This window comes from Urtica dioica, chromosome 2 (assembly GCF_054948205.1).
Source record: "Urtica dioica subsp. dioica isolate 48M chromosome 2, U.dioica_male_clone48M_v1_H2, whole genome shotgun sequence".
Taxonomy (NCBI): Eukaryota; Viridiplantae; Streptophyta; class Magnoliopsida; order Rosales; family Urticaceae; genus Urtica; species Urtica dioica.
Window position 1 is genome coordinate 46569805 of NC_142757.1, and position 27183 is coordinate 46596987.

Below are 27183 nucleotides of genomic sequence, written 5' to 3' on the forward strand. Positions count from 1 at the left end.
ATGACGATGAAGAACTAAAGGCGGACCGGAAGAAGCGTCAAGAGGACGAGCTGCTGTGCCGGGGTCACATTCTGAACACTTTGTCAGACCGACTCTACGATCTCTACACCGACAATCCAGCAGCGGTCGAGATATGGAAGGCTCTCGAGTACAAGTTCAAGGCCGAAGAAGAAGGTACCAAAAAGTTCCTTGTCTCGAGTTATTTTGATTTCAAGATGTTTGATGACAAGCCTATACTTGCTCAAGTTCATGAATTGCAAGTTATTGTCAACAAATTGAGGGCTGTAAAGATAGATATTCCGGAGTCTTTCCAAGTTGGTGCGATTATTGCGAAGTTGCCCAATTCGTGGAAAGGCTATCGGAAGAAACTTCTTCACAACACCGATGACTTCTCTTTGGAGCAAATTCAGAAACATCTTCGAATCGAGGAGGAATCGAAGATGAGAGAGAAGAAGACGGATGCCGGTACTTCCAAGGCCAATGCGGTGAGCGCTAAAGGCAAAAGGAAGTGGAATGACAAGGAAAGTTTTTCGGGTTCCAAAAAGGACTCGAAGAAATTCAAGCATTCCGGCAAATCCAAGTCCGGTAACAAGCCCGGATCCAAGGGGTCCAAAGGGGGCTGCTATGTGTGTGGCAAACCCGGTCACTATGCTCGAGACTATCGACACCGCAAGACGGAAGAGAAAGAGGTCGACGCCACTATGACCGACACTAACATAGTCGCTACGTTGAGCGAACTCATGGCGGTCAAAGGCAAGGTTCTAGGGTGGTGGTACGATACTTGTGCTACCGTTCACGTCGCCTATGATAGGGCTGCCTTCAAAACCTATTCTGAAGTCAACGATGGACAAGCAGTTCAGATGGGAAACGAGCATCGCTCTCAAGTTGTCGGCATCGGGAACGTGGATCTCAACTTCACCTCCGGGAAGACGGTCACTTTGACCAATGTTCTCCATGTTCCGGATATGCGTAGGAACCTGGTTAGTGGCGATCTCCTAGGCAAATCGCGGATTAAATCTGTGTTTGAGTCGGGCAAGCTTATCTTGATCCGAAATGGTGTATTTGTTGGCAAAGGCTATTCCAGTGAAGGGATGGTCAAATTATGTATTATTGACAATGTTATCAATGAAATTTCTCATTCTGCTTATATGCTTGATTCCGTTTCTTTATGGCATAGTAGATTAGCACATATCGGTTTTAGCACTATGAAAAGGTTAATTAAATGTGGTTTAAATTCGTGCAAATCCGATAAATTGGATAAATGTGAAATATGTGTAAAATCTAAAATGATAAAGAAACCGTTTTATAGTGTAGAGAGAAATTCTAAATTGTTAGATCTTATACACTCTGATATATGTGAATTTAATGGCATGTTAACCCGTGGGGGAAATAAGTATTTTATTACCTTTATTGATGATTGCTCTAGATTTACATATGTGTATTTATTGAAACATAAAGATGATGCTTTCAATGCTTTTAAGGTGTATAAGGCTAAAGTAGAAAATCAATTAGGAGTTAATATTAAAGTCCTTAAAAGTGATAGGGGCGGTGAATATTTTCCTAGTGATTTTAATGCATTTTGTGAAGAAAATGGTATTGTTCATGAATGTTCCGCACCTAGAACACCACAACAAAACGGTTTAGCCGAACGTAAAAATAGGACACTTCAAGAGATGATAAATGTCATGTTAACGCATTCTGAATTACATTTTAGTTTGTGGGGTGAAGCTTTACTATCCGCATGTCATATTTTAAACCGTATTCCTTTAAAGAAAACCCAAATATCTCCGTACGAGGTATGGAAAGGACGAAAGCCTAATATTGGGTACTTCAAAGTGTGGGGGTGTCTAGCCTACTACAAAAACATGGATCCTAAAAGGACCAAGTTGGGTCCTCGAGGGATGCGAAGTGTTTTTATTGGCTATGCTATGAATAGCAAGGCATATAGACTTCTAAACTTAGAGTCTAATGTCATAGTAGAATCCCGAGATGTGGAATTCTTTGAGAATCTTAACTCGACAGGAAAAGAATCTCAAAATTTCACTGATGAAGAACCTCGACCAGGCGAGCTCGATCTCCAGGGAGGATCGACCTCAAGGCGAGCTCAAACCCCAGGCGAGCTCGACCTCCAGGCAGGTTCGACCTCCGGGCGAGCTCGACCCTAGGTGAGCTCGACCCCTGGCGAGCTCGACCTCCAGGCAGGCTCGATGCCTCGAGAGGAAAGTTCTTCTATGGTAGTTGTAGAACAACCCGAACTTCGGAGAAGCAAAAGAGTCCGTAAGTCTAAGGAAATAGATTCTCGCATCATTTCTTTTTACCTAGTAGAAGGAAATAGAGAGAGTTTTGCACAGAAAATTCCTATGATTCTTCTTATTGAAGATGATCCTAAGACTTATAATGAAGCTGTGGCTTCTCGAGACTCTGCCTTTTGGAAGGATGCTATCCAAGATGAAATGGATTCTATTATGTCAAACCACACTTGGGAAATTGTCGATCTACCCAAAGGGTCTAGACCTATTGGGTGTAAGTGGGTGTTCCGATAGAAGTATCATAGTGATGGTACTCTTAATACTTACAAGGCTAGATTAGTAGCCAAAGGATTTCGACAACGGGAAGGAATTGATTACTTTGACACATATGCACCGGTAGCGAGGACAACAACAATTAGAATGTTATTTGCCTTGGCTTCTTTGTATAACCTCAATGTTCATCAAATGGATGTCAAGACGGCATTCTTAAATGGAGATCTCGACGAGGAGATTTACATGGGGCAGCCGGAAGGTTATGTGCTTCCGGGTAATGAACAAAAGGTTTGCAAACTTGTTAAATCCTTATATGGATTAAAACAAGCACCCAAACAATGGCATCAAAAGTTTGACTCGGTCATACTTTCGAATGGTTTTGTTCCTAACGTTTGTGACAAGTGTTTGTATTCAAAGGTGCATGGTAACCTTGTGATCTTCCTATTTCTCTATGTTGATGATATGTTGATCATTAGCAATGAGATGAAAGGAATATTAGAAACGAAGAGGTTTCTATCTTCCACTTTCAAAATGAAAGATCTTGGACAAGTTGATACTATTTTGGGTATCAAGGTTCGTAGAACCAGTGGGGGTTATGAACTTAGTCAAGCACACTATGTTGAAAAAGTGCTTGATAAACTCAAACATTTAAATTTCAAAGAAGTGAAAACCCCATTTGATCCAAGTGTAAAACTTGAAAAGAATGATGGAAGGGCTGTGGCTCAATTGGAATATGCTAGTGCGGTTGGTTGTCTTATGTACTTGATGCAATGTACTCGACCAGACATAGCATTTGCCGTTAGTAAAATGAGTAGATTTACTAGCAATCCAAGTGCCGAGCATTGGAAGGCCATTGGGAGAATTTTTGGATTTCTTTTAAAAATAAAAAATCTTGGACTTCAATACGGTCAGTTTCCTGTCGTACTAGAAGGATATACTGACGCAAGTTGGATATCGAGTGTCGGAGATAACAAATCTATAACGGGATGGGTGTTTACACTTGCAGGTGGGGCAGTTTCTTGGAAATCAAAGAAACAAACTTGTATTACTCATTCGACCATGGAATCAGAGTTCGTGGCTCTTGCTTCCGCATGTCAAGAGGCTGAATGGTTGAGAGATCTTCTTTTAGAAGTTCCATTAGCTAAAGACAATATATCAACCGTGTCGATACATTGTGATAGTCAATCAACTTTAGCTAGAGCATACAGTGAAGTGTATAATGGAAAGTCTAGACATATTAGTCTTAGACATGACTATGTGAGGAAATTGATTAAAGATGGAATTATTTCGCTCACATATGTGAGATCAAGCTTTAATATTGCTGATCGGTTCACGAAACCTCTTGCAAGAGACTTGGTGAGATCGACCTCGAGAGGTATGGGTCTTAAACTCCTTGAGTAGCGATCTGACAATGATGGCAACCCAACCTAAGGTTAGGAAATGACTAACTATAGGTTCAATGGGTACGAACAAGTCATTGAATTGGATATTCATAACATTATATAATAATGTTGACTGTTACAATCGGGAGGTTGAGTTTCTTAACTCTTAATGAAGTTCAGTCTTGAGGACAAGTATGTATACGTAACAGAGATACTGTAAGAACTTCACCTATGTGAATTTCGGGATGGTGCCGTCCCAAAAGTGAGAGTTGGAGTTTCTCTCATGAAAAATTCACGAGACAGGATGAGCACATGGCCATTAACGGTGCTAAGCGTGTGATATAGGCGAAGAACATTAAAGGGTGTGTGTTGAGTAATACCGATTTTATCACAAGGAAAAAAGGTTCAAAGCCTGGCTACCTAATTTCCGATAAAGTCTTGTGTTGCTTATACTAAGGATAAGTTCAAATCGAAAGATACTTATCTGTACTAACATTCTTTGTCTCTTTTCTGGATTCTATCTTGTTTTTTCTGAACAAGTGGGGGATTGTTGGAAATTGAGTAAAATTAAATAGGTGTTTTAATTAGCTCAATTTAATTTGTTCACTAAAAGACAAAATAGTGTGTTGTTGATTGAGAAAGTGAGTTTGTATGTGGGAAAGAGTCCCACATGGAACAAAATACTAATGTAAATGAAAAAGTGACGAAATCATTTCAGCTCGACTGGGCGAGGTCGACTGGACGAAGTGACAAAGTCATTTCTGCTCGACTGGACGAGCTCGACCTCCAGGCGAGCTCGACCCAGGCATGCTCGACCTCCAAGCGAGCTCGACCCCAGGTGAGCTCGACCCCAGGTGAGCTCGACCCAGGTGAGCTCGACCTCTAGGCGAAACGGTACGATCCGCGGGTTTCTCGCGACAATTCTCGCCAACGGTCGCGTCTCCTCATTTAGTAGTTATTTATGTTACCATTCGAACTAACGGTCACGTCTCTTCGAAACGAACTATCGTTTGGCCAACGGTCGTGTCGTTTGAGACTATGACCGTAGTTCGACCGAAACAGTGCGTCTGTTCGCGAAGACCGTTAGTTCGACCGAAACAGTGCGTCTGTTCGTCAAACCTCTTCGCGAACAGGTATGATTGATTATATAATCCGACTTCGGATTCAGTAATCAATACAGGTTTTCGAACCAACTTTCTCAATTCCCGAAACACTAATCCAGAAACACAGTTCTTGCTTATTTTCGGATTTTCACTCTGTCTTGGTGCAATCCGAACTAGACTTGTCGTATCCTGCGGTATTCTTGTACAATAAACCTTAAGACACTTTGGGGTACTCGAAATACTATAAGGAAAATGTTCATATGCGTGATTCAAGCCTCGAAGTCTTCAATTTCGAAGAATTATCTAACAATAATTAAGGTCCGATTTGCCCTTATTTATTAACAAATTCGTCATTTTTCTCTCTCCTACTTTTTCCTATATTTTTTTTACATAAAAACTTCAAAAAATCATATCTATCTCATATGAACTCAAAATTGAGTGATTCCAAATCCTACGGATTCGTGGCGCCGAGATCTTCAAAATAGATCCATTGTGTTTGATGAAAAATCATGTTTAATACCATAGATGTAGAAAAATCACGTTACTACCTTAAATATGGAAATAACTGAAATTTTTTGAAATTATAAAAAAAATAAATGGAAACGTAAATATGATGCATTAAACTTAATTTTTCATCAATCACAATGAGTATATTTTTGAAGATCTCGATGCCACAAATTTGTAGGATCTGAAATCACTCAATTTTGAGTTTGTATGGGAAATATACGAATTTTTGAAGTTTTGGTGCAAAAATTTTTTTTTGAAAAAAATAGGAGATAGAAAGTGACGAATTTGTTAATAAATAAGGGCAAATCAAATCTTAATTATTGTCACATAACCCATTTGGCTATATCCCTAAAAATGGTCAAACGTAGGCTAGATCCAAAATCACATGTTTAAAGTTGCATAGTTAGTTACAAATCTTTTATTCTAATTATATATAAATAATTAATCTTGATATGTGATAAAAAAAAAATAATTAAATTCATTGCAAACAAACTAGAAAATAAATAAAATGACATCAAATATAGATAAAAAAATTAGTATTTTTTGTATGATGTTACTTATTAAATTTTTAACCAAATATCTACATATTATATATAATATGTGTGTTTCTTTTATTTTTTAAATATAACATTATTGGATGCAAAGTATGCATGTTAAATAAATATGTGTTATATTATAATATATATAGAAAGATGTTCAAGTTACTAAAATAATACAGTTATGAAGAATATGATTTTTTGTGTTAAAAATGGAGTATTAAGTTGGAGATGAAATACTGTTTGATGTGATAGAAACTGTGTTTAAAATGTAAGAAACTGCATTTTTTTAGTTTTTGAATTTGAAATAATTTTATATCATATAGGATTACCCTCTCCTCTACGGGTCTAAGGGTGGACTTTGACTTTATTGTTTATAAGGCGGATGCGGTATCTGATTATTCAATTAATGGATACTAATATCGTTGCAATTGCAACCGTGAAAAGAAAAAGGGAAATTATATCCGCTCATTCATTATCACCAATTTGAAGGCTCTTCTTAAAAACATTAGACATATTTTAAAAACTAAATACATGTTCAATTTATTTTTAAAAAGATTCGTATGTAGTTGACTTTTATTGATCATGGTTAATTTAAATTATACCACGAATAAGTATTTCACCGGTTTTAAAATAATCTTCTCGAGGAAATATTTGTATTATTATTAAATTTATATAAAAAAAGAAATTTTTAACTAATTAAGTCATCTTAATCTTGACGGAAAATAACCAAATGTATGAGGCGGCAATTGAGATAATTGACTAAAATTCCAAAAGTATCATTTCTCTCTCTCTTTTTGTTATGAATTCGTCACTTTTTCTCTCATACTTTTTTTCAAATATTTTTTTTTATCAAAATTTCAAAAATCCATATCTATCTCTTATGAACACGAAATTGAGCGATTCTAAATCCTACGGATTTGTGGCGTCGAGATATTAAAAAATAGACTCATTGTGTTGGATAAAAAATAATTTTTAATGCCATAGATATAGAAAAATCACGTTACTGCCTTAGATATGGAAATAACTGAAAATTTTCGGAAATCATCTGAAAATAAATGAAAATTTATTGAATATTTCTGGAAAAGTCATTACAAACACACGTAAACATGACGCATTAAACATTATTTTTCATCAAACACAATTGATCTTTTTTTGAAGATCTCGGCGTCATGAATCCGTAAGATTTGAAATCACTCAATTTCGAGTTCATATGAGATAAATATAGATTTTTGAAGTTTTTATGAAAACAATGTAGGAAAGAAAGTAGGAGAGAGAAAATGGCGAATTCAAGACCAGGATAGAGAAAGTGACGAATTTAAAAAGCTAAAGTTATAAAAGTAATTTTTATTAGCTATCACTTATGCCACATAGACTGTTTGTCTATTTTTCAAAAAGTTTGGAAACGTTGGCTATTTCCAAAACATGAATATTTTTGTTGGTTATTAAACTACAGTGCCCTAAAAAAATAGAGCATTGGATCACGTGTTGTGCACTTTTTTTTTTGGCTTTATAATAAAAGAATAGACATTTATTTAATTCATAAAAATTATGATTATTAACTTTAGGACTTTGACTTGTATCCTAATTTTTTTTTCCCAATTTAATAGAAAATATGTTCAATTTTTTTTTTTTATAATCTTTTTTAAGAAGTGGCATTATAAGTTAAGATTACATGATATATTACAACATTGCAAGCACATGTGACACTAATAGCCAAAATTACATGATTTAATATAAGATTATTAAGCTGAAAGAAGATAAATTTTCCACTTATAAAAGTGTATGCATTTTTGCAGTTCAAGAAAACCCAAACCTGGTTTGTCGAAGTATGTTTTATTGCTTCAAGTTGCAACAAATAAATAATTGTACACACTGTTGTCGCTCGTTTCCGGACAACGATTTAGGAACCAAAAGCGGTTAGACCCAAGGCCGGACCAAGTGATCTCGCTTCGGTTCGAGCGTGTCGGACTCGGTATCCCGAGTCTTCCCTTAGCTGTGAATGTCCCTTGAGTTCGTCCAAGCACCTGAAAAGGAAGAAAGAACACGTGAACTACAAAGGGGAAACAGAGGGGGTGCCTATGTTTACCTCTCCGACGCTCAACATTAGTGGGATTGAGGTGGAGTATAGAGGTTTTAGAGGGTGAGAGGCCAAAGATGAGCGAAACGAGTGAAGTATGAGTTCGACAACGTTTCGGGACTAAAAAATGGATTACCTTTGGGAGAGGACGGACCTCTGTATTTATAGGCGACCAAGGGGTGTTTGGGGAACCCCTTGGCCGAGTGAGTCTCTTGGGTCGGCCATTGGCTGAATGAGTTGATCGGCCAATGGCCGAGTGGGGAGCTCGGGCTGGATGAAGGTTCACTCGGCCAATGGCCGAGTGAACTGCTGGAAGGTTCACTCGGCCATTGGCGGAGTGAACTGCTGGAGGGAGACGGCCGGGCGGGCACTGGTCGGCTGGGTGAAGCCCTGACGGGCGTTGGCCGGCCGGGAGGCGTCGCGACGGTTCCGCCTATGTTGGTCTGGTTTGGCCAGCAACACCTCGCCTCCTCGTGGTTCTTTGAAACGTGACGCGTTTAGACCCTTTTGCCCCTGTCGGTCGTTGACGGGCCGACAACATTAGCCCCCCGAGTTTCTGGTCGAGCGTAGGTCGAGTGGAAACTCAAGAATCACGTTGACGCGTGGACTTTAGATGACCACTCTTGAGTTCACGAGTGCGTGGTAGAGTGGCTTTAATGCATCACGAGGGACGGCGTTTGTGCGTCACGAGGGACGACTTTGTGTGTCGTGAGGGGACGACTTTTGTGCATCGCGAGGGACGACGTTTGTGCGCCGCGAGGGACAGCTTATGTGCGTCGCGATGGACGGCTTTTGTGCACCGCGAGGGATGGCTTATGTGCGTCGCGAGGGACGGCTTTTGTGCGTCGCGAGGGACAGATTTTGTTTTCTTTCTTTTTACGTGTCTAATGTTCTCGACATACTATCGTAATCGATTCGCACGGTTTTGTCGGTGCGCGTCTTATTCTCTCGATTTGCCGACGAATGCGTAATCGATTCGCATGTCTTGGAGGTGCGTGGCTTATTTTCTCGACTTACCAATGAAGGCGTAATCGATTCGCACGTCTTGGAGAGGGTGCGCGGCTTATTTTCTCGACTTAGCAATGAAGGCGTAATCGATTTGCACGTCTTTAGGCTGCGCGGCTTATTTTCTCGACTTACCAATGAAGGCGTAATCGATTCGCACGTCTTGGAGAGGGTGCGCGGCTTATTTTCTCGACTTACCAATGAAGGCGCAATCGATTTGCACGTCTTGAGGCTGCACGGCTTATTTTCTCGACTTACCAATGAAGGCGTAATCGATTTGCACGTCTTGAGGCTGCGTGGCTTATTTTCTCGACTTACCAATGAAGGCGTAATCGATTTGCACGTCTTGAGGCTGCGCGGCTTATTTTCTCGACTTACCAATGAAGGCGTAATCGATTTGCACGGCTTTGTTGTGCGCGGCTTATTTTCTCGACCTACCAATGAAGGTGTAATATACAAACTTTTGTAATGCTCGGCTTGTGGATTTGAATAAAATAAACGAGCTCCCGTTTGTTACAATTATGTTATTGAGTGAATGATGGACGTATAAGTTTCTCGAGTTAATTTAAAATATATTAAGGTAAGGAGAAATCTCGGAATAAATAAAGGAATTATCGAGTTTATCTCGACTAATAAATTATTTCCGAGGAAATATTCCGGAAATTAATTTAAGAAATAAATTCTCAAGAACGAGAATTAACTCCGAGAAACCTTAAATATATTTTAATTAATTTAGAACGAACAAGAAAATTCACGGTTCAAATCATATAATTATAATCCCTTTGGTGATGGGTTTAATTAAATAATTATATGAAGAGGACTTGGTTGTAATGATTTTTAAGGGACCCATTTGAAAGAAAACAAAAAAAATGGGTTAATTTGTAGATAAGAGGATAAGTATTAGGTTGCCACATCATCAAGGATTCCTTATCTTCTTCACGTCTATATCTTCTCTTCTTCTCCTTCTTCACGCGTTGTACCAGAGTAACAAAGAAAAAAAAAAATCGGCAACAACCACCCAAGCCATTTCTCTCGGCCACTCAACCCCATCACCACCCTCGCTCATCCTCGTTCTTCTTCTTCCCCGCTCACCATCCTCGTGCGCCATCAACCCGAGCCTCGAGCTCCGTGCGCGCGCCTCGCCGAGGAAAGAAGAAGCGCAGTGAGTCCCGGGAGCTCCGGTGAGCGTCTCCGACGAGGAAAAGAGAAACTTGACGGGTTGGGTAGCTCATTTCTTCCAGCGAGGTAAGGATTCTTCCATGGCTGATTTGAAGATTTTGGAGATTAGGGTTTGAGAAATTGATTTGGGGGTTTTTTGATCCGAGCTAAAATCAGTGGAATTGACGAGTTTTATTTGGTTTTTGGACTTGATTAATGATGTTCCTAGCTCGGATTTGTGTAATTGAGTCGATTTTGAATGATTTGAGAATTTTTGAGCTCGCTGTGAACAGCCTCTGTAAATTGACGTGGACAGTTCGGTACTGATTTAATTTGGATTTGTTGATATTTTTCCTGGAAAGTAGATGTTATGGGCTTTCTAAAATGACCAAGAACGTGTAAATCCGTTGAGAATTGAGTGAGTTATGAATTTTTGAAATCTGTGTTTGAAAGCTGGGAAAAATGGGTATACCGAATTGATAAGCTGAAATTGTGAGATGCTTTTGAGTTAGCTGCCTTGGTCCAAAATTGGTTTGTAATACCTTGTTAGAAAGATGTGGATGTTAATTTCATTCTGAAATTGGAATCGTTGGTTTTCGGGTTGTGTAGCGGAAGTTATGACCCGTTCTTCACCGGACTCGCCGGGTGAAGCCCTGACGGGCGTTGGCCGGCCGGGAGGCGTCGCGACGGTTCCGTCTATGTTGGTCTGGTTTGGCCAGCAACACCTCACCTCCTCGTCGTTCTTTGAAACGTGACGCGTTTTGACCCTTTTGCCCCTGTCGGTCGTTCACGGGCCGACAACACACACTGTTATTCATTTCGTATATATTTTTATTTTTGAATATTTCATTTCGTATATAGTTGACTTCTTTAGTTGATTTTTTCAACTTCTTTTTCAAACAGCAGTATTTATCAAATTTTCAAGATTATCATTTATTAATGAGACTCGGAGATCATGGTTTGATTTGAAAGGAGCCGCCGCTGGTCTAAGTCAAAACTCAAACACGTACAATAATTTTTTATAATGAATGTAAGAAAAGATGTCGATGTCGATGATAATGTAAGAAATAAATAAATGGACCATTTCAAAGTTTCTAAATTTATAATGAACCAATAATTAAGTATACCTCTAAATATTATTTATAATGAATGTAAGAAAAGATGTCGATGTCGATGTCGATGATAATGTAAGAAATATATAAATGGACCATATTTCAAAGTTTCTAAATTTATAATGAACCAATAATTAAGTATACCTCTAAATATTGTAGTTCCATTATTGGCTGCATATCATTTTATAAAAGGAGAGGAGATCCAACAAGAACTTAAAACAAACTCAAAAGATAACACTCTTACCACTTTTACACCCAAAAAGAAAAAAAAAAAAAAAAACGTAAAAAGAAAAGATGGCTGAAATCGGCTCATCGATCATATTTACAGTGACACGAAATGAACCCGAGCTAGTATCACCCGCGATGCCGACTCCGCAGGATCTAAAGCAACTCTCCGACATTGATGACAATCAAGCCCTTAGGTTTCAGATATCTAGTATATTCTTCTACAAGAGTAATCCATCAATGGACGGTCGAGATCCGGTTAAAGTTATCAAAGAAGCCCTTGCTAAGGCACTAGTTTACTACTATCCTCTGGCTGGAAGGCTAGTTGAAGGGTCTAACAAGAAACTCTCTGTGGATTGCAACGGTGAAGGAGTGTTATTTATTGAGGCTTCTGCCGATATTACTCTTGACCAACTTGGTGATACAATTCTATCGCCAGATCAATATTTGGATGAGGTTTTGCAGAATGTACCCGAATCTGATGATATCATTGGTTGTCCGGTAATACTTGTACAGGTAAAAATGTCTTTTAGGTTTTACTATAGTTTATTGGTTTTTTTTTTTGTTATATAAATAAAAATATTAAAAATGGTCCTCATCAGTTATAAATATGGTGTGACACATGCTTATTCTTATTATTATTATTAATTTTATTTATTTATTTTTTTTTGCAGCAATCTATACGGTACACTACAAATAACTTCATGTTTTTGTTTTTTTTTTGCCCAATAATACCCTTAATTTAAATTGTATAAATATTACTCTAAAATTTTAAAAATTAAACCCTCATTTTTAAATAAGTTCTTTGTAGTTTAATTTCGTTTAACTATACGACTGATTTTAACATGTAAGAGAAATTGAAGAAAGGAATGGTTTTGTGATTCCTAACTACGTTTAATTTACTCTTTATGGGGGCATGTCTATAATCTCTTAGCTCTATAGATCCATGTTTTATGTATATATATATATATGCTGTAATATTCTTGACTAATTATACCCGTGTAAATAATAATTAAGATTAAGCAATAATATTGTTTTGCATAAGCTAAAAATGTTAGATCTGAATATCACGGGTGAAAACCATCACCTAATTTCATGACCGAATCATGTAGAATATTTAAGAAAGCATAAAACAATAGCGGAAGCGTACCTGATGAATCCATGACGGTTGGTCTTCCAGATCAACACGTATTTATCTGAGAGTCCCTTCAGTTCTCTCTGGCTCACTCTGACGACGGGATATCAAGAATGACAAGAATGTTACGTGTGACCTGGGGACCAGCCGTATTTATAGAGAAATCCTAGATTACCCTAGTGGGCTTCCTATTTCAACCCATCACTGAAATAGAAGCCCATAATGAGTCTACACATTAAAGGCCCACAACCTGTTAGATACATTAAAGCCCAATAACCGTACACCAAATTAGACCACTTTTAACGGGCCATCTTTATTGACAGTTCACAACACATAATTATTCAACATATAAGCCCAACGTTGGATTAAGGATCCAACATATTGGATTAAAGATCCAACAATCTCCCACTTGGGCTATATGTTTAACCTTATAATTATGTATCGCAAAAATAACCGTAAGAGCTCAACTTTATTGTCATTACCAAAATGTATCTCATAACCAATCCGGTCCATCAACCATATCAACATAGGATCAAAGCGGCATTCACTACATCTATCGTAGTTATACCCATCAATGGTCACGTATATCGATACAACTGAATGACATGGATCATGAAGTGGATGTGTAGTATGGAAATTTCATGTTATGTGACCTCAACATGTCTATTTCCATTTGGTCCTCCTTAAACCTTAGTGAGATCAAACCGTATACTAGAAAAATAGAGTCTAAATAAACCAAAACTTAATTTCTGCAGAAAACCTCAATAATCATAAATAAAACCAAATATGTCTATAACATAAAAGCACCAAAAAATAGCAAAAGAACAAACTCCCACTAGAACTGAATATCCTGAGCTGAAATAACACCCATATGAGCAGTGTGCTCGTGAAACACTTTGGGTGGTAGTCTCTTAGTAAGCGGATCCGCAATCATGGAGTTTGTTCCGATGTGCTCGATAGACAACTGTCTACTCTGAATTCTTTCTTTCACAACCATAAACTTGATGTCGATGTGTTTCGAATTCGTGGAGCTCCTGTTGTTGTTGGAGTATAGTACAGCGGATTTGTTGTCACAATATAACTTGAGTGGTCTATCAACACCATCTACTATGCGCAACCCAGTGACAAAAATCCGCAACCATATCCCCTGATTGGACGCCTCATAACAAGCTACAAATTCTGCTGCCATGGTGGAAGATGCTATAAGAGACTGTTTAGCACTCTTCCAGGAGATAACACCTCCAGCCAACAAATAAATATAGCCTGATGTAGATTTCATACTGTCTTGGCATCCAGCAAAATCAGAGTCAGTATACCCGATGATCTCGATCTGATCTGACCTCCGATATGTGAGCATGTAGTCTTTTGTTCTTTGTAAGTACCGCAGGACTCGTTTAGCTGCTTTCCAATGGTCCATCCCTGGGTTGCTTAAATATCTGCCTAACATCCCTGTAATGTATGCAATATCCGGACGCGTACAAACCTGAGCATACATTAGACTTCCTACTGCCGAAGCATAGGGAATCGTCTGCATTTCCTTTTCTTCAAAATCATTCTTAGGGCACTGATTGAGACTGAATTTGTCTCCCTTAGCCACAGGAGTATCACCTGGTTTACATTCTTGCATGCCATATCTTTTTAGAACCTTTTCGATATAGCTCTTTTGTGATAATCCAAGAATCCCCCGAGAGCGATCTCGAGATATCTGGATTCCTAATACAAAAGAGGCGTCACCAAGATCTTTCATCTCAAAATTCTTAGCTAGAAATCTCTTGGTTTCGTGCAATAAGCCTATATCGTTAGCAAAATGTCATCAACATATAAAACCAGAAAAATACACTTACTCCCACAGAACTTATGGTATATACATTCATCCACCAAATTCATTTCAAAACCGAACGAAATAATCACTTGGTGAAATTTGAAATACCATTGTCGAGATGCTTGTTTGAGTCCATAGATGGATTTCTTAAGTTTGCAGACCAAATCATTTGCGTCTTTGGACACATAATTTTCTGGTTGCACCATATAGATTGTTTCCTCGATGTCACCATTGAGGAACACAGTCTTCACATCCATCTGATGTAACTCAAGATCAAAATGCGCCACTAAAGCCATTATAATTCTAAAAGAGTCTTTCGTGGAAACCGGAGAGAAAGTCTCTTTATAGTAGATGCCTTCTTTCTGTGTGAAACCTTTAGCAACAAGACGAGCTTTGTACCTTTCCACATCACCTTTCGAATCCCTTTTGGTCTTATATATCCATTTGCAACCAATGGGTTTCGCACCTTCTAGTAATGGTACAAGGTCCCAAACGTCATTATCCTTCATAGATTTCATCTCTTCATTCATGGCATCGATCCACATTTGAGAATCAGAACTTTTCATGGCTTGAAGGAAGTTGATAGGATCATCTTCGTTCACTCCAATGTCATCCTCATGTTCATGAAGAAATACAACATAATCATCTGGTATTGCACTTCTTCTTTCTCTGGTGGATCTTCTTAATGACATATATTCTTGAGGTGGTAGAGTTTGTTCTTCTGGAACAATTTGTTGAGCAAGGGGTTCCCTAATATCGTCTTGAATTGGGTCTTGAACAATGTCAATAGTTAAGTCCTGATTATTGTCAGTACCACCTATGGGAATATTGACATATTCCTCTTCCAAGACAAATTTTCTTATTGTATCTCCCCCTGCAAACTCGACATCCTCAAAGAAGTGAGCATTTTCAGTCTCGAAAATTGACCTAATTGTGGGATCATAAAACTTGTACCCCCGGGATCTCTCAGCGTATCCAACAAAATAGCAGCTCACAGTCTTTGAGTCCAGTTTCTTTTCATTAGGCTTATAAGGCCTTGCCTCAGCTGGACATCCGCAAACGTGCATATGTTTTAGACTAGGCTTTTTGCCCGTCCAAAGTTCGTAAGGTGTTTTGCTTGCTACCTTAGTTGGAACCCTGTTAAGGATATATGCTGCAGTCTTTAATGCTATTCAGGTAAAGTAGAATGACAAATCATACTTCTTACCATGTCTTTAAGCGTTCTGTTTCGTCTTTCAGCAACACCATTCATAGTGGGCGAACCCGGCATAGTGTACTGTGGGACGATACCGCATTCCTCTAGGAATTTAGCAAACGGTCCTGGACGTTGTTCACCTGAACCATCATATCTACCGTAGTACTCACCACCACGATCAGATCTGACGTTTTTAATTCTTTTGCTGAGTTGATTTCAACTTCAGCTTTGAACTTCTTGAACACGTCTAGTGACTGTGACTTTTCATGAATAAGATATATGTAGCCATATCTTGAAAAATTGTCTATGAACGTTATAAAATATTGCTGACCATTCCAAGCAGATGTTGGAAAAGGTCCACAAATGTCTGTATGAGTAAGTTCTAAGACGTCTAAAGTCCTGTTGGCTTCAAATCTCCTTTTATTGGTTTGTTTTCCCTTTATGCAATTTACGCAGATATTGAAGTCTGTGAAATCTAAGGGATCTAGAATTTCGTATGACACAAGTCTCTCTATTCTCCTTTGAGAGATGTGACCTAATCGTTTGTGCCATAACGCGGCCGAATTCTCGTTAGTTAATTTTCTCTTAACACCTCGAGTACTTAAATGCAAGGATTCATTAAATGAAGCATTTATCTCAATGGAATATAGATTATCATATCTTGATAAAGAACCGGAACCAACCATATTTGAACTGTGAAACAAACTAAATTTTCCATTCTCAAATGAACAAGAATAACCACATTTGTCCAAACAAGAAACAGAAATCAAATTCGTCTAAAAGACGGTACCACAAAAGTTTCATCAAGATCCAAATCAACAATAATCTAAATTTTCCAATTGCTTCAACTTCAACCTTCTTGCCATCGCCCACATAGATGTATCTTTCAACATCATTTGGCTTTCGGCAATGGAGGCAACCCTGCATAGACACACTGATGTGAGTGGTTGCACCAGAATCCATCCACCAGGTGTCCTTAAGTACCGAAGCTAAATTAACCTCAGAACAAACCAAATTAAGAAGCATACATTTCTTAGCACGCCAAGCGTGATAATTAGCACAGTGCTTCTTTACATGCCCTTTAGCTCGACAAAAGAAGCAACCAGTCTCCTCAGGGTTATCTGGTTGCTTTTGATGTTTCTTCTGAGGTGCTGTATTCGCAGCTTCCTTATCCTTCTTTCTTTTCTTTCCCTTGTCCCTGCTCTTAGAGGTTGAGGCTAGATGATCACTTTCTGTCTTATCTTGCTGCAACCTTTCCTCTTCCTGAACACAATATGAGATGAGCTCATTAAGAGACCAAGTCTCTTTCTGACAATTGTAGCTCACCTTAAACTGGCTAAATTGTGTTGGAAGAGATATCAGAACTAGATGCACTAGCAAGTCCTCAGAGAGTTCAAGTTTAAATGCTTTCAGCTTTGAAGCAAGATGAGACATCTCTAGTATGTACTCACTGATATTGCCTTTACCCTTATACTTCATTGAAATCAGACTTGTCAAGAGCGTACCAATTTCAGACTTTTCGTTCTTGACAAACCTTTTCTCAATATCTGCAAGGAACGCCATAGCGGTTTTGATACTATCGGACATTGTGCCCCTGAATGCTTCTGGAATGGCCTTCTTCATGATCATCATGCACATGCGATTCGATCTCTCCCACTTTTCCATCTCCCTCTTCTCATCAGAGGTACTCTTGTCTGTAAGTGCGGGAGGAGCTTCAGTTCGAATCGCCAGGTCAAGATCCATGACCCCGAGAACAATCAGCAAGTTCTCCTTCCATGACTTGAAGTTGGAGCCATTCAGCAAAGGAATTGAATTGATGTTGGCAGAAATATTTCCAGGAGTCGTAACTGATATAAAGAACAATAAACAAATAAACAAACAAGCTCAGAGAAAAAATCTAAACCGAAACTCAAAATTCAAATTCAAATATGGTAAAACCCATCTCAAGATACCGTGCACTCCATCAATATTATGTCTTTGAACAAGAATAATGACTTGTAAGTGATATCTTGGTGCACTAATCAAATACTGATAATAATGAACATATCAAATAATAAATCTTCCTTTGGGCCGATTTACTATTCACATGTAAAACCGAAGAATCATCACGTATTTATTAGCGCAAACATACATGCAATCAAGTTAAACATTTACCTTCCTTTGGGCCGATAAATATTCACCAAAAATTACACGTACAAAACCTTTTATAATTTAAAATAAATAAATTTTCACAAGAGAAGCCACTTTGGTGACATGTTGTTTCAATTAATTTATTCTAAAATATATACATACCAAATAAAATACCAATATTTGAATTAAATTTTTTTTTTATGTGGGCTAAACCCACGAACTTGAATAATCAAGGGCCCATTAGGGCTTTAATATGAAAAAAAAAACTAGGCAAACATGTAGTTGACCATTCGGCCGTTTCAGGTTTACTGCTGTTGATCACCGAGGTTTTTTTTTTTTTTTTTTTTTTTTTTTTTTTTTTTTTTTTTAACAATAAAACAAACTAAAATGTTGCTAACTCATATACTGATTAAAAAAAAAAAAAAAAAAACCGAACATACATGCATGCATTATGATAAAAGAGCAGCTGATTCATAATGCATGATGTTATAAAGTTGCTTATGATGATAATGCATACGAGTATATTTGACAATTGAAATTTATACCACAGCGTGCATCAAAGCACCATAAACTGAAGAATCCAATAGCCGCCAAACAATTGAACCAGGAAACATTAAAAGCAAAGGCTTTCCAATAAGACAAAAAACAAAGGTCTCACGCACATAATTAAAACAATACTGAAAACATTAAACAATATAATAATCTGATGATGAGAATATGTATATACATATCAAGGATCGCCTTACCGTTACCGTTACCGTACCGGGGCCCCAATTTTAGGGGGATACCGCTTACCGAAGAGGAAACCGAGGGGGATTCAGGAAAAAAAAGGAAACCGATACCGGTAGGAACCCGTTTACCGGTAGGAACCCGGCAAAAAATGTAGGAACCCGAGGGGGATTCAGACAAATATTTTACAATAATAAAAATAATTTTCATAGTTCATACTTAATACTTCAAACAAAGGTTCATACCAAACATAAACTGAGTTCTTAAACATAAAATACCATAAGTAGAGTATAAAATTATTACAACACGTACGATAAAACACACTAATTATAAGTGATAATCGTAGGACATATGTATACGTCACTCGTGAATGAAGAATCGGTCGACAGCTTTGGCCAACCTCTTGATCCCGGAGTGCGATCTTCTTGGATCAGAGGACCTCGAAGATCCACCGGGACCTTCGTCTATTTCTTCGTCAGAGTCCCCTAGACTTTTGTGAAGGTCTGCTCGCATCGCCTCACACAAACTTTCACGTTCCTTCTTCTTTTGAGAGCGTACGCAGAGTAACTTCTGCATTTCCTCTTGTACTTCATGAGGAACCTGGTCGCACATCTTCACACTTTTTGTCTTCTCTATGTTCGCCAAGTGATTTTTCACACGAGTGATTCCACCACCGCTAATGATGTACCCGCAAAATTTGCATTTGCTTGCATTCGGTCGTCCTTCGACGGGCTCGCAATACTTGTAGGCCGGGTCGGACGTCATACTTCATAATCATAATCATTTCAATTCCACATATTCACAAATCACCATAACAATCATCAAATTAATTTCAATTCAATATAACCATTACAATAATTATCAAATTCATTTTAATCAACACTTCAAGTAATTCAACTTAATCATAACAATAATCAATTCGATTCAACATTTTAATCTCGGAATTAATTAAAATTCTATAATAATCATCAATACATATGACAATTAACAACAATCAACGTAACCACCATCAAATTAACTTTACACTAATCATCAATTCATAATCATATAACAAAAATCAACAAAATAACCACCACAATAATCATCCACATAACCATAACAATAATCATCAAATTAATTGTAATCAACACTATTATTTCAACTTCATCATGACAATAATCACAATAATCAACAATTCATAACTAAAAATTGAAAAAAAAATCCCAAAAATTGAAGAACTCGGGTGGTACCTCTCGGTTCCCCGGGATCTGGACAAAATCGGCCTCTCCAGGACGGGATCCGGCGGGACGAAGGACGGACTCGAAGGGTTTCACGGGATTTGGCCGGGATTTATGCAAAACACGAAGACAGTCGACGGGATCCGGTCGGGCCGGGACGGGCAAATTTGTTCCTCAGGAGATAAGGGTTTCGCGAATTTAGGGGCAAATTATTTATACCCAAAACGAGACCCGGTCTGGGGGGATCCGGCCCGGTTTACCGGGATTCGACCGGGTTTGGTTCACGGGACCGGTTTATGTAAGTTCCGTCCCGGTCCCCTCCGGTTCAGGGGATCCCGACCGGAACCCGATCGGAACCCGCGGGATTGCGAACCTTGATACATATACATTAGATTATTCTGACGAACGAAGGAAGAATATAACATAACTCTTGTGCGCATAAAACAAAAAAACAGATCCATCATTCAAAATTGCTCATGATGACTCACGTGAATGAATCCAACCGAAAATTACAGCCACAATGTTTCTTAAAAAATTCAAACATGATTGGCTCTGATACCAATTGTTAGATCTGAATATCACGGGTGAAAACCATCACCTAATTCCATGACTGAATCATGTTGAATATTTAAGAAAGCATAAAACAATAACGGAAGCGTACCTGATGAATCCATGACGGTTGGTCTTCCAGATCAACACGTATTTATCTGAGAGTCCCTTCAGTTCTCTCTGGCTCACTCTGACGACGGGATATCAAGAATGACAAGAATGTTACGTGTGACCTGGGGACCAGCCGTATTTATAGAGAAACCCTAGGTTACTCTAGTGGGCTTCCTATTTCAACCCATCACTGAAATAGAAGCCCATAATGAGTCTACACATTAAAGGCCCACAACCTGTTAGATACATTAAAGCCCAATAACCGTACACCAAATTAGATCACTTTTAACGGGCCATCTTTATTGACAGTTCACAACACATAATTATTTAACATATAAGCCCAACGTTGGATTAAGGATCCGACATATTGGATTAAAGATCCAACAAAAAAATGTTAGGGTAGACGCTATTTTGCTCAAAATGAAAAAAACAAGGGTGTTATTTCACTGTTTATTACCATATATAAATTTCTGGATCACATTGTTTCAATTTATTTTGTTACTCTAATATTCTCAGGTAACAAGATTGGTGTGTGGAGGTTTTATTTTGGCATTACGGCTTAATCACACAATGTGTGACGGAGTAGGGTTGACACAATTCCTTCAGGCAGTGGCAGAGATAGCTCGCGGTGCCATGGTTCCTTCTATTTTTCCCGTATGGCAACGAGAGCTCTTAAACGCCCGCGAACAACCTCGAATCATTAACGAGAACAAAGACAAAGCCACGGCTTCTTTTACGACCAATGACACAGATGATGTTTTACAACGGTCATTTCTCATGACTCCTGATTTCGTAAAAAGAATTCGTGGAGATCTTCCACAACACCTCGCGAAGCCCTCATCTTATGAGCTTGTCACAGCTTGCTTATGGAAATGCGTTGTCAAAGCTTTGAAAAAGGACCCTGAAGAGCCCGTTTATGCTTTGATTGTAATCAGTGCTCGCAACAAGAAATACAAGTAAGTATATTATTGAGGCACTCTTACTAATTACAAATCATAAAACTATGGATTTTGGTTATAAACATACACATATCAAATCGGATCCAGGGGCAGGGACGGAGCTCTTTAGAGCCTAGGAGGCGCTTAAGTCCCCTCTCAAATGTGTGTGTGTTTACAATTTTTTTTGTTAAATCTTTTTTTTTTTTAAACAGAAAATTTGCATTTTAGCTCTCCCTAAGAATTTGTTTTCAAATTAGTCCTTCTAACCAGCTCCTATGACTCCATCCCTGATTGATTATTTTTTTTTAATTATTATTTCCTTTGCATTTGATAGAATTATAAGTAATATTTTAATTTGAGGGGTGCTTTAATTTTTTTTTTTTTTAATGACAAGGAGCCGAAATTATTATACATAGGGTTTAAAAAAATTAACACGTTTATGGTTGAGGGTCAACGAAAATGAAGATGAAGAACAATGAGCTTTGACACTCTGGAGCGTGAAATAATTCAAATCCCATTCCCATTTGTTCCAAGATAAAGTCATAACTGATACACGCAATCATTATTTTTAAAATAAAAAAATACACCAAGCAGAAAAAATAAAATAAAATGCTAAGAGGGAGTAGATGATTTTGTAATTAATTATGGTCGCACCATCAGATCATGACCCTAGCTCACTTGGAGTCATATTCTTTTTTATGGTACCCGAAATTGTTACATGCTCTAAATTTTAGAAAAGAAGAAATAATTTCTCTACCAAGAGAACAAAAATTCACATTGTAAATGCATCTTCTTCTTCTTTTTTTTTTTTTTTTTTTTTTTTTTTTTTTTTTTTTAATATACACGGATTCACTATATTAATATTTTGCTTTATATTTTTCTTTTCAATTAATATCCAATTAAAGGTCAACCACTAATGAGTTTTGTGTAGTGCAAATATTCCTCTAGGGTACTACGGTAATGCTGTTGCGTGCCCATTGGCGGTTTCAAAATCCAAGCATCTTTGCAAGAAACCGCTGACGTACTCGGTTGAGCTCGTGAAAGGCGCGAAAAGCGTTATGAGCGCCGACTACTTTCGCTCGATGATAGAGTCAAGTGGCGTGAGAGTGGGTCCCCAAGTTGATCTGAGTGGTTTCTTTGTAGTTTCGGACGCAAGGTTTTTTGGAGAAATCGATTTTGGATACGGTCAGCCAGTTTATGCAACTCCGGTGACCAAGCGTCCCATGGCTTGCCATTTATCAAAATACAGAAACATTGAAGGGAGCGAAAGTATTGTTGCTGTGATAAACTTGCCGGAGCCGGTCATGTATAGATTTGAGCAAGAACTTAAGAAAATGATGGCCTCGAATACACTGCCCAAGCTTTGATTTTCAGGTTATTTAATAAACGATAAATTTCATAAATGTATCCTTAGCTCTTACACGTGTAACTTGTAATAAAATTGATCATTCTCTCTAAAACTTAGCAGAAGCTACGAGATAAAAAATGAAAAATTACACGAATTAAGCCAAGTAAAACGTTAAAATTGCAATCTAGCCAATACTTAAAGATTTTTGTTTAAATAGACAATTTTGATGACGTGGCAATCAAACCAAGAATTTGCTTCCGATTTTACCTTTTTTATTTAAATTTTTAAATAAAAGAAATAATTAATGAAAGTCAACTATTGATTGTTTATTATTAAAATTCTAAACGTGAATATCATCCAGATCTCTCTCTCTCTCTCTCTCTCTCTCTCTCTCTCTGTCTGAGGAACGAGAATGAAAGAAAAGAAGAGGTATTATACCTACTAAGAAACTTGAAACATACCAATATCTCTTTAGCCAACATCTCTATTTTTTTTAAATAGGCTTTAGGTTGAAGTGGAAAATTGAGTAAAATATATTGTACCTAATATACCTTTTTCTCTAACGAGATATAATTACATAATTATAAAAAATCAATTAATTTAGTTGGATAAGCCTAGCTATTTGAAAAATGTCATTTTTTTTTTCATTCAGATCAGCATATCCTCTCTCTCCCATGCAGTACGGGACACGACATCGGAATTTTGCAAATCAGAGTGAATTTTGAGTAAACACAAACCAATGAAAATGTAAAACATCTTAGCCCAACTCCATCATGTTAAGCTAAAAATGGCGTTTTTACAGTTCTATTTAATATTAGTTTCAACAATTTTTGTTATTTTCTTTTATTTCCAAATTTTTATAAAAATTTAGAGTTCATTTTTTCTCGTGGTTGTTCTTCATCTTTCCTAACCGGCCATGTCTACATCACTATATCCATCTTTCTTTCTCTCTCTCTCTCTCTCTCTCTCTCATTTTGCGAGATCTGCTTGAATAAGGACTTAAACAAAGACCGTCTTCGACTCGTCCCTCTACTTTGTGTGAGGCCTCTATTAAGACTTTCTTCAACTTGTCACTCTACTTTGTGCTAAGAAACAAAGACAACCAAAGCAAACACACATTCATTGGGTTGGGCTTTGCCAAGCGAAACCATGGTTCTTCGAAATCGTGTATAGTTCATTGCATTTAATTAATGTTAATAATTTCTAGGTTTCCATGCTTTTCGACTTTTTTTACTATAAAAATAGAGGTCTGGATATTATGAGTGTCAGTTTCCAACAAGAATACTGGGACGCAGTTAGGCCGGATGTAACTTGTGTCTCTATGGATTTTCTAGAATATGATCGCTGGATAAAGACCATCAATCAAACACATATCGCTCTTATTTTGAAAGGTGACTCTCCTTCTAAGGTTTATGACTTTTGTCCAATAAGTCGCTGTAACGTCGTCTATAAGATTATTTTGAAAGGCAATACTAATAGATTGAAGGAGATGTTGGGATTGGTGATATCTCAAAATTGATATGGCAAAGGCCTATGATAGTTGAATGATCTTTCTTGTACTAGGTGTTGGAAAAAATGTGATTAATTTCTTGCATGTTGGGTCCAAAAGATTTTCAAATGTGTATATTCAGTCTCGTACTCAGTATTGATTAATAGTGATTCTTATGGCAACATTGTACCCGAATGAGGCTATGACATGGTGATCCACTTTCCACGCTGCTCTTTCTTATTGTCGCTATAGGTCTTTCTTTATTATTTAGGAAGGATTTTCGATCAGGTAGGCTTCGAGGGTTGGCGTGCGGAAGTTCGGGTCCCATGGAGTCTCCTTTTTCTTACTTCATGCTATTATCGATCAATGTCACAGATTCAAAAGATTTCTTCAAACCTATGGTCACCCTTTTGGTTGGTTGCGGTTACTTCAATAAATCAGCCGTGTGTTTTAGTTCGAACATCTCTGATCATGACCGCACTATTTTAGCCGAGACTTTAGGAATGGTTAAAATCCGTTGTCACGAGAAAATTTGGGCTTGATTTGTTATGCATGCCACGAGAAGAAGAGTCCCTTAAAAAAACCATTGTACAAAGTGCGCTTTCTAGAACGACTAAAAAACCGTTATAGAAAATACAATTTTTATAACTGTTGTAAAATGTAGTACTTGTTACAAAAAAAAAAAAAAAAAACGGTTATATAACACATTTAAATGTAGTACTTTGGACATGTCGCATGTAAACAAATTAGATGCGAAGTATTAGATGGAACGATTTTTGGGTCTATTTTCGCATCTTAACCACTTTTAAATGCAACATTTGGACCTTTAAATGCGACAGACAGTTATTGTCATATCTAAAATCACATTTTTAGTTAGTTTCTCACTGCAGCGATTACTGTGCTCAACACGACGACAAGATTTACACAATAATAGAAGTCTACCATTCTGTAAACTAAGTATATATGATGCGGCAAGAGTTTACACAATGGTTAAGCCTACCGTTGTGTAACATCCCAATTTTGATAAACATCATTAGCATATTCATTTCATTTATGCTTTGTCTTTCTCTGTTCGTATTCCTTCTTCTTCCTCAGCAACTCGCCATCGTCGCCTATCCGTAACTTGCCATGGTTTTGTTGCCATCAACATGTTGTTCACCATGGTTCTGAGAGCACTTCTTAATGCCAACATTGTTCGAGTACTTTGCTAAGATATCGGTCAACGGTTGGGGTTCAAACCTTTGCATGAGGTTCCTTCCTTTTCTTTACTAAATGTGTTAATTTGTCTCCACCACCTCTACGCCGATTAGAGTTATTTTTTCGTTTATATTTCTATTGTTCTCACTTGCCAAGTCTTTGAGCATCTACCGTTTACATGAACGATCTCTAACACAAAGCACTCTCTCTCTCTCTCTCTCTCTCTCTCTCTCTCTCTCTCTCTCTCTCTCTCTCTTTCTCTCCGATGCCGCTAGCAAGAGGACCAAGAATGACACTAAAGAAGAGGTACTTTATTCGAGAATCTTGTTGACAACTTTGTCTTTTGTATAAAATACTTTGTTAATTTTGTACATTTCACAAAAGAGTCAAAAGCTACTTGTGTGCCAACGTCGGACACTATTTTCTTCGAAATGCTGAACTTGGAAATTATGTTTCAACACAATTATTTTTAATATGTAGTGATCTTGTTGAGTGGCTCGGCTAACATCCATTTGGAAAATAGTTGGTTGCGAAATCGCATACTTTCACATATAACTCATTGTTGGTAATGTACCGATGAGATCAATCCAATATTCAGAAAAAAAAATACTTGACATGTTAGAATGGCGAGGTTTGTCGGAGGTTAACTTGAAATGTTGTAGAACTTCGAACACTTTACACATGTGGGCACCAATTCTTGGGTGTTATTCTTTAGTGTTGGCCAATAAAGCCCTTGACATGCCAAAAAATTGCACATAAGCCAGAATGTCGTTCAGGTTAAAAAGCATGGGTGCCACATGCAAAAGATTCGTAAATACGACATTCACAAAGCTGCTCGGCATGACTACGGAGGCATGTATCGAAGATCGAGTGAAAAACATGATATATTATACTAAGGATTTAGAAAAACACCTTCAAAACCTTACGACATACATGATAAAGCTGAACCATTTGAATGCATGTTTGGTATTTCGTAGGAAAGTTTCCAGGTTCATCATGAACGTGCAATGGATCAAAGTCAATCTAGGAAAGATAAAGCACCTGCTCGACAGGAGGCCACATCAAAACATTTCAGAAGTTCAGAAGTTCACTGGATGCATAGATGCACTCAGACGCTTCATTTCACGTTCTACCAACAAAAGCTTTCCGTCCTTTGATTCTCTCAAGGGAAGGAAGAAATTCCAATGTTTCGAGCAACACAACAAAGACTTTTGAGAAATTCAAGGAACATCTCAGCTTGCCACTAAAGCTGGTTAAAGTTCAAGAACTACAACTAGGGTTGTGCACGGTCTTGACCGTTTTAAATCAGACCATTTGAGACCAGACCATTTTAGACCTATTTTGAATTATATTTTCTTAAATACTAACTACTCTGATTCGTTTTTAGATTGGTTTAGATTAGACCGTGGAAACTAGACTATTTAGACCTATTTTGAATTATATTTTCTTAAATACTGTTCAGACCTATTTTGAATTATATTTAGACTGTTGATACTAGACTATTCAAGGAACATCTCAGCTCGCTACTAAAGCTGGTTAAAGTTCAAGAACTACAACTAGGGTTGTGCACGGTCTTGACCGTTTTAAATCAGACCATTTTAGACCTATTTTGAATTATATTTTCTTAAATACTAAATGCTCTGATTCGTTTTTAGATTGGTTTAGACTAGACCATTGAGACCAGACTATTTAG

At 37.7% G+C, this 27183-nt stretch overlaps 1 protein-coding gene and 1 long non-coding RNA gene across 2 annotated transcripts in view; both read left to right on the plus strand.

The window, feature by feature from the left end:
- The window catches only part of LOC149405040 (uncharacterized), a 52028-nt gene that overhangs the window by 9581 nt on the left and 15264 nt on the right, over positions 1-27183 (plus strand). The window lies entirely within an intron of this gene.
- Positions 10083-22823, plus strand: LOC149405041 (alcohol acyl transferase 1 allele GSa-like). The gene is made up of 4 exons (XM_089603713.1): positions 10083-10380; positions 10903-12146; positions 21035-21474; positions 22388-22823. The coding sequence occupies exons 2-4, from the start codon at positions 11700-11702 to the stop codon at positions 22821-22823; spliced, it is 1323 nt and encodes a 440-aa protein (XP_089459839.1). The 5' UTR covers positions 10083-10380; positions 10903-11699.

Coding starts and splice junctions, on each gene's coding strand:
- LOC149405041 (XM_089603713.1), top strand. CDS start 11,700: ATGGCTGAAATCGGCTCATCGATCATATTTACAGTGACACGAAATGAA. Junction 12,147..21,034: donor GTCCGGTAATACTTGTACAG/GTAAAAATGTCT, acceptor TAATATTCTCAG/GTAACAAGATTGGTGTGTGG. Junction 21,475..22,387: donor GCTCGCAACAAGAAATACAA/GTAAGTATATTA, acceptor AGTTTTGTGTAG/TGCAAATATTCCTCTAGGGT.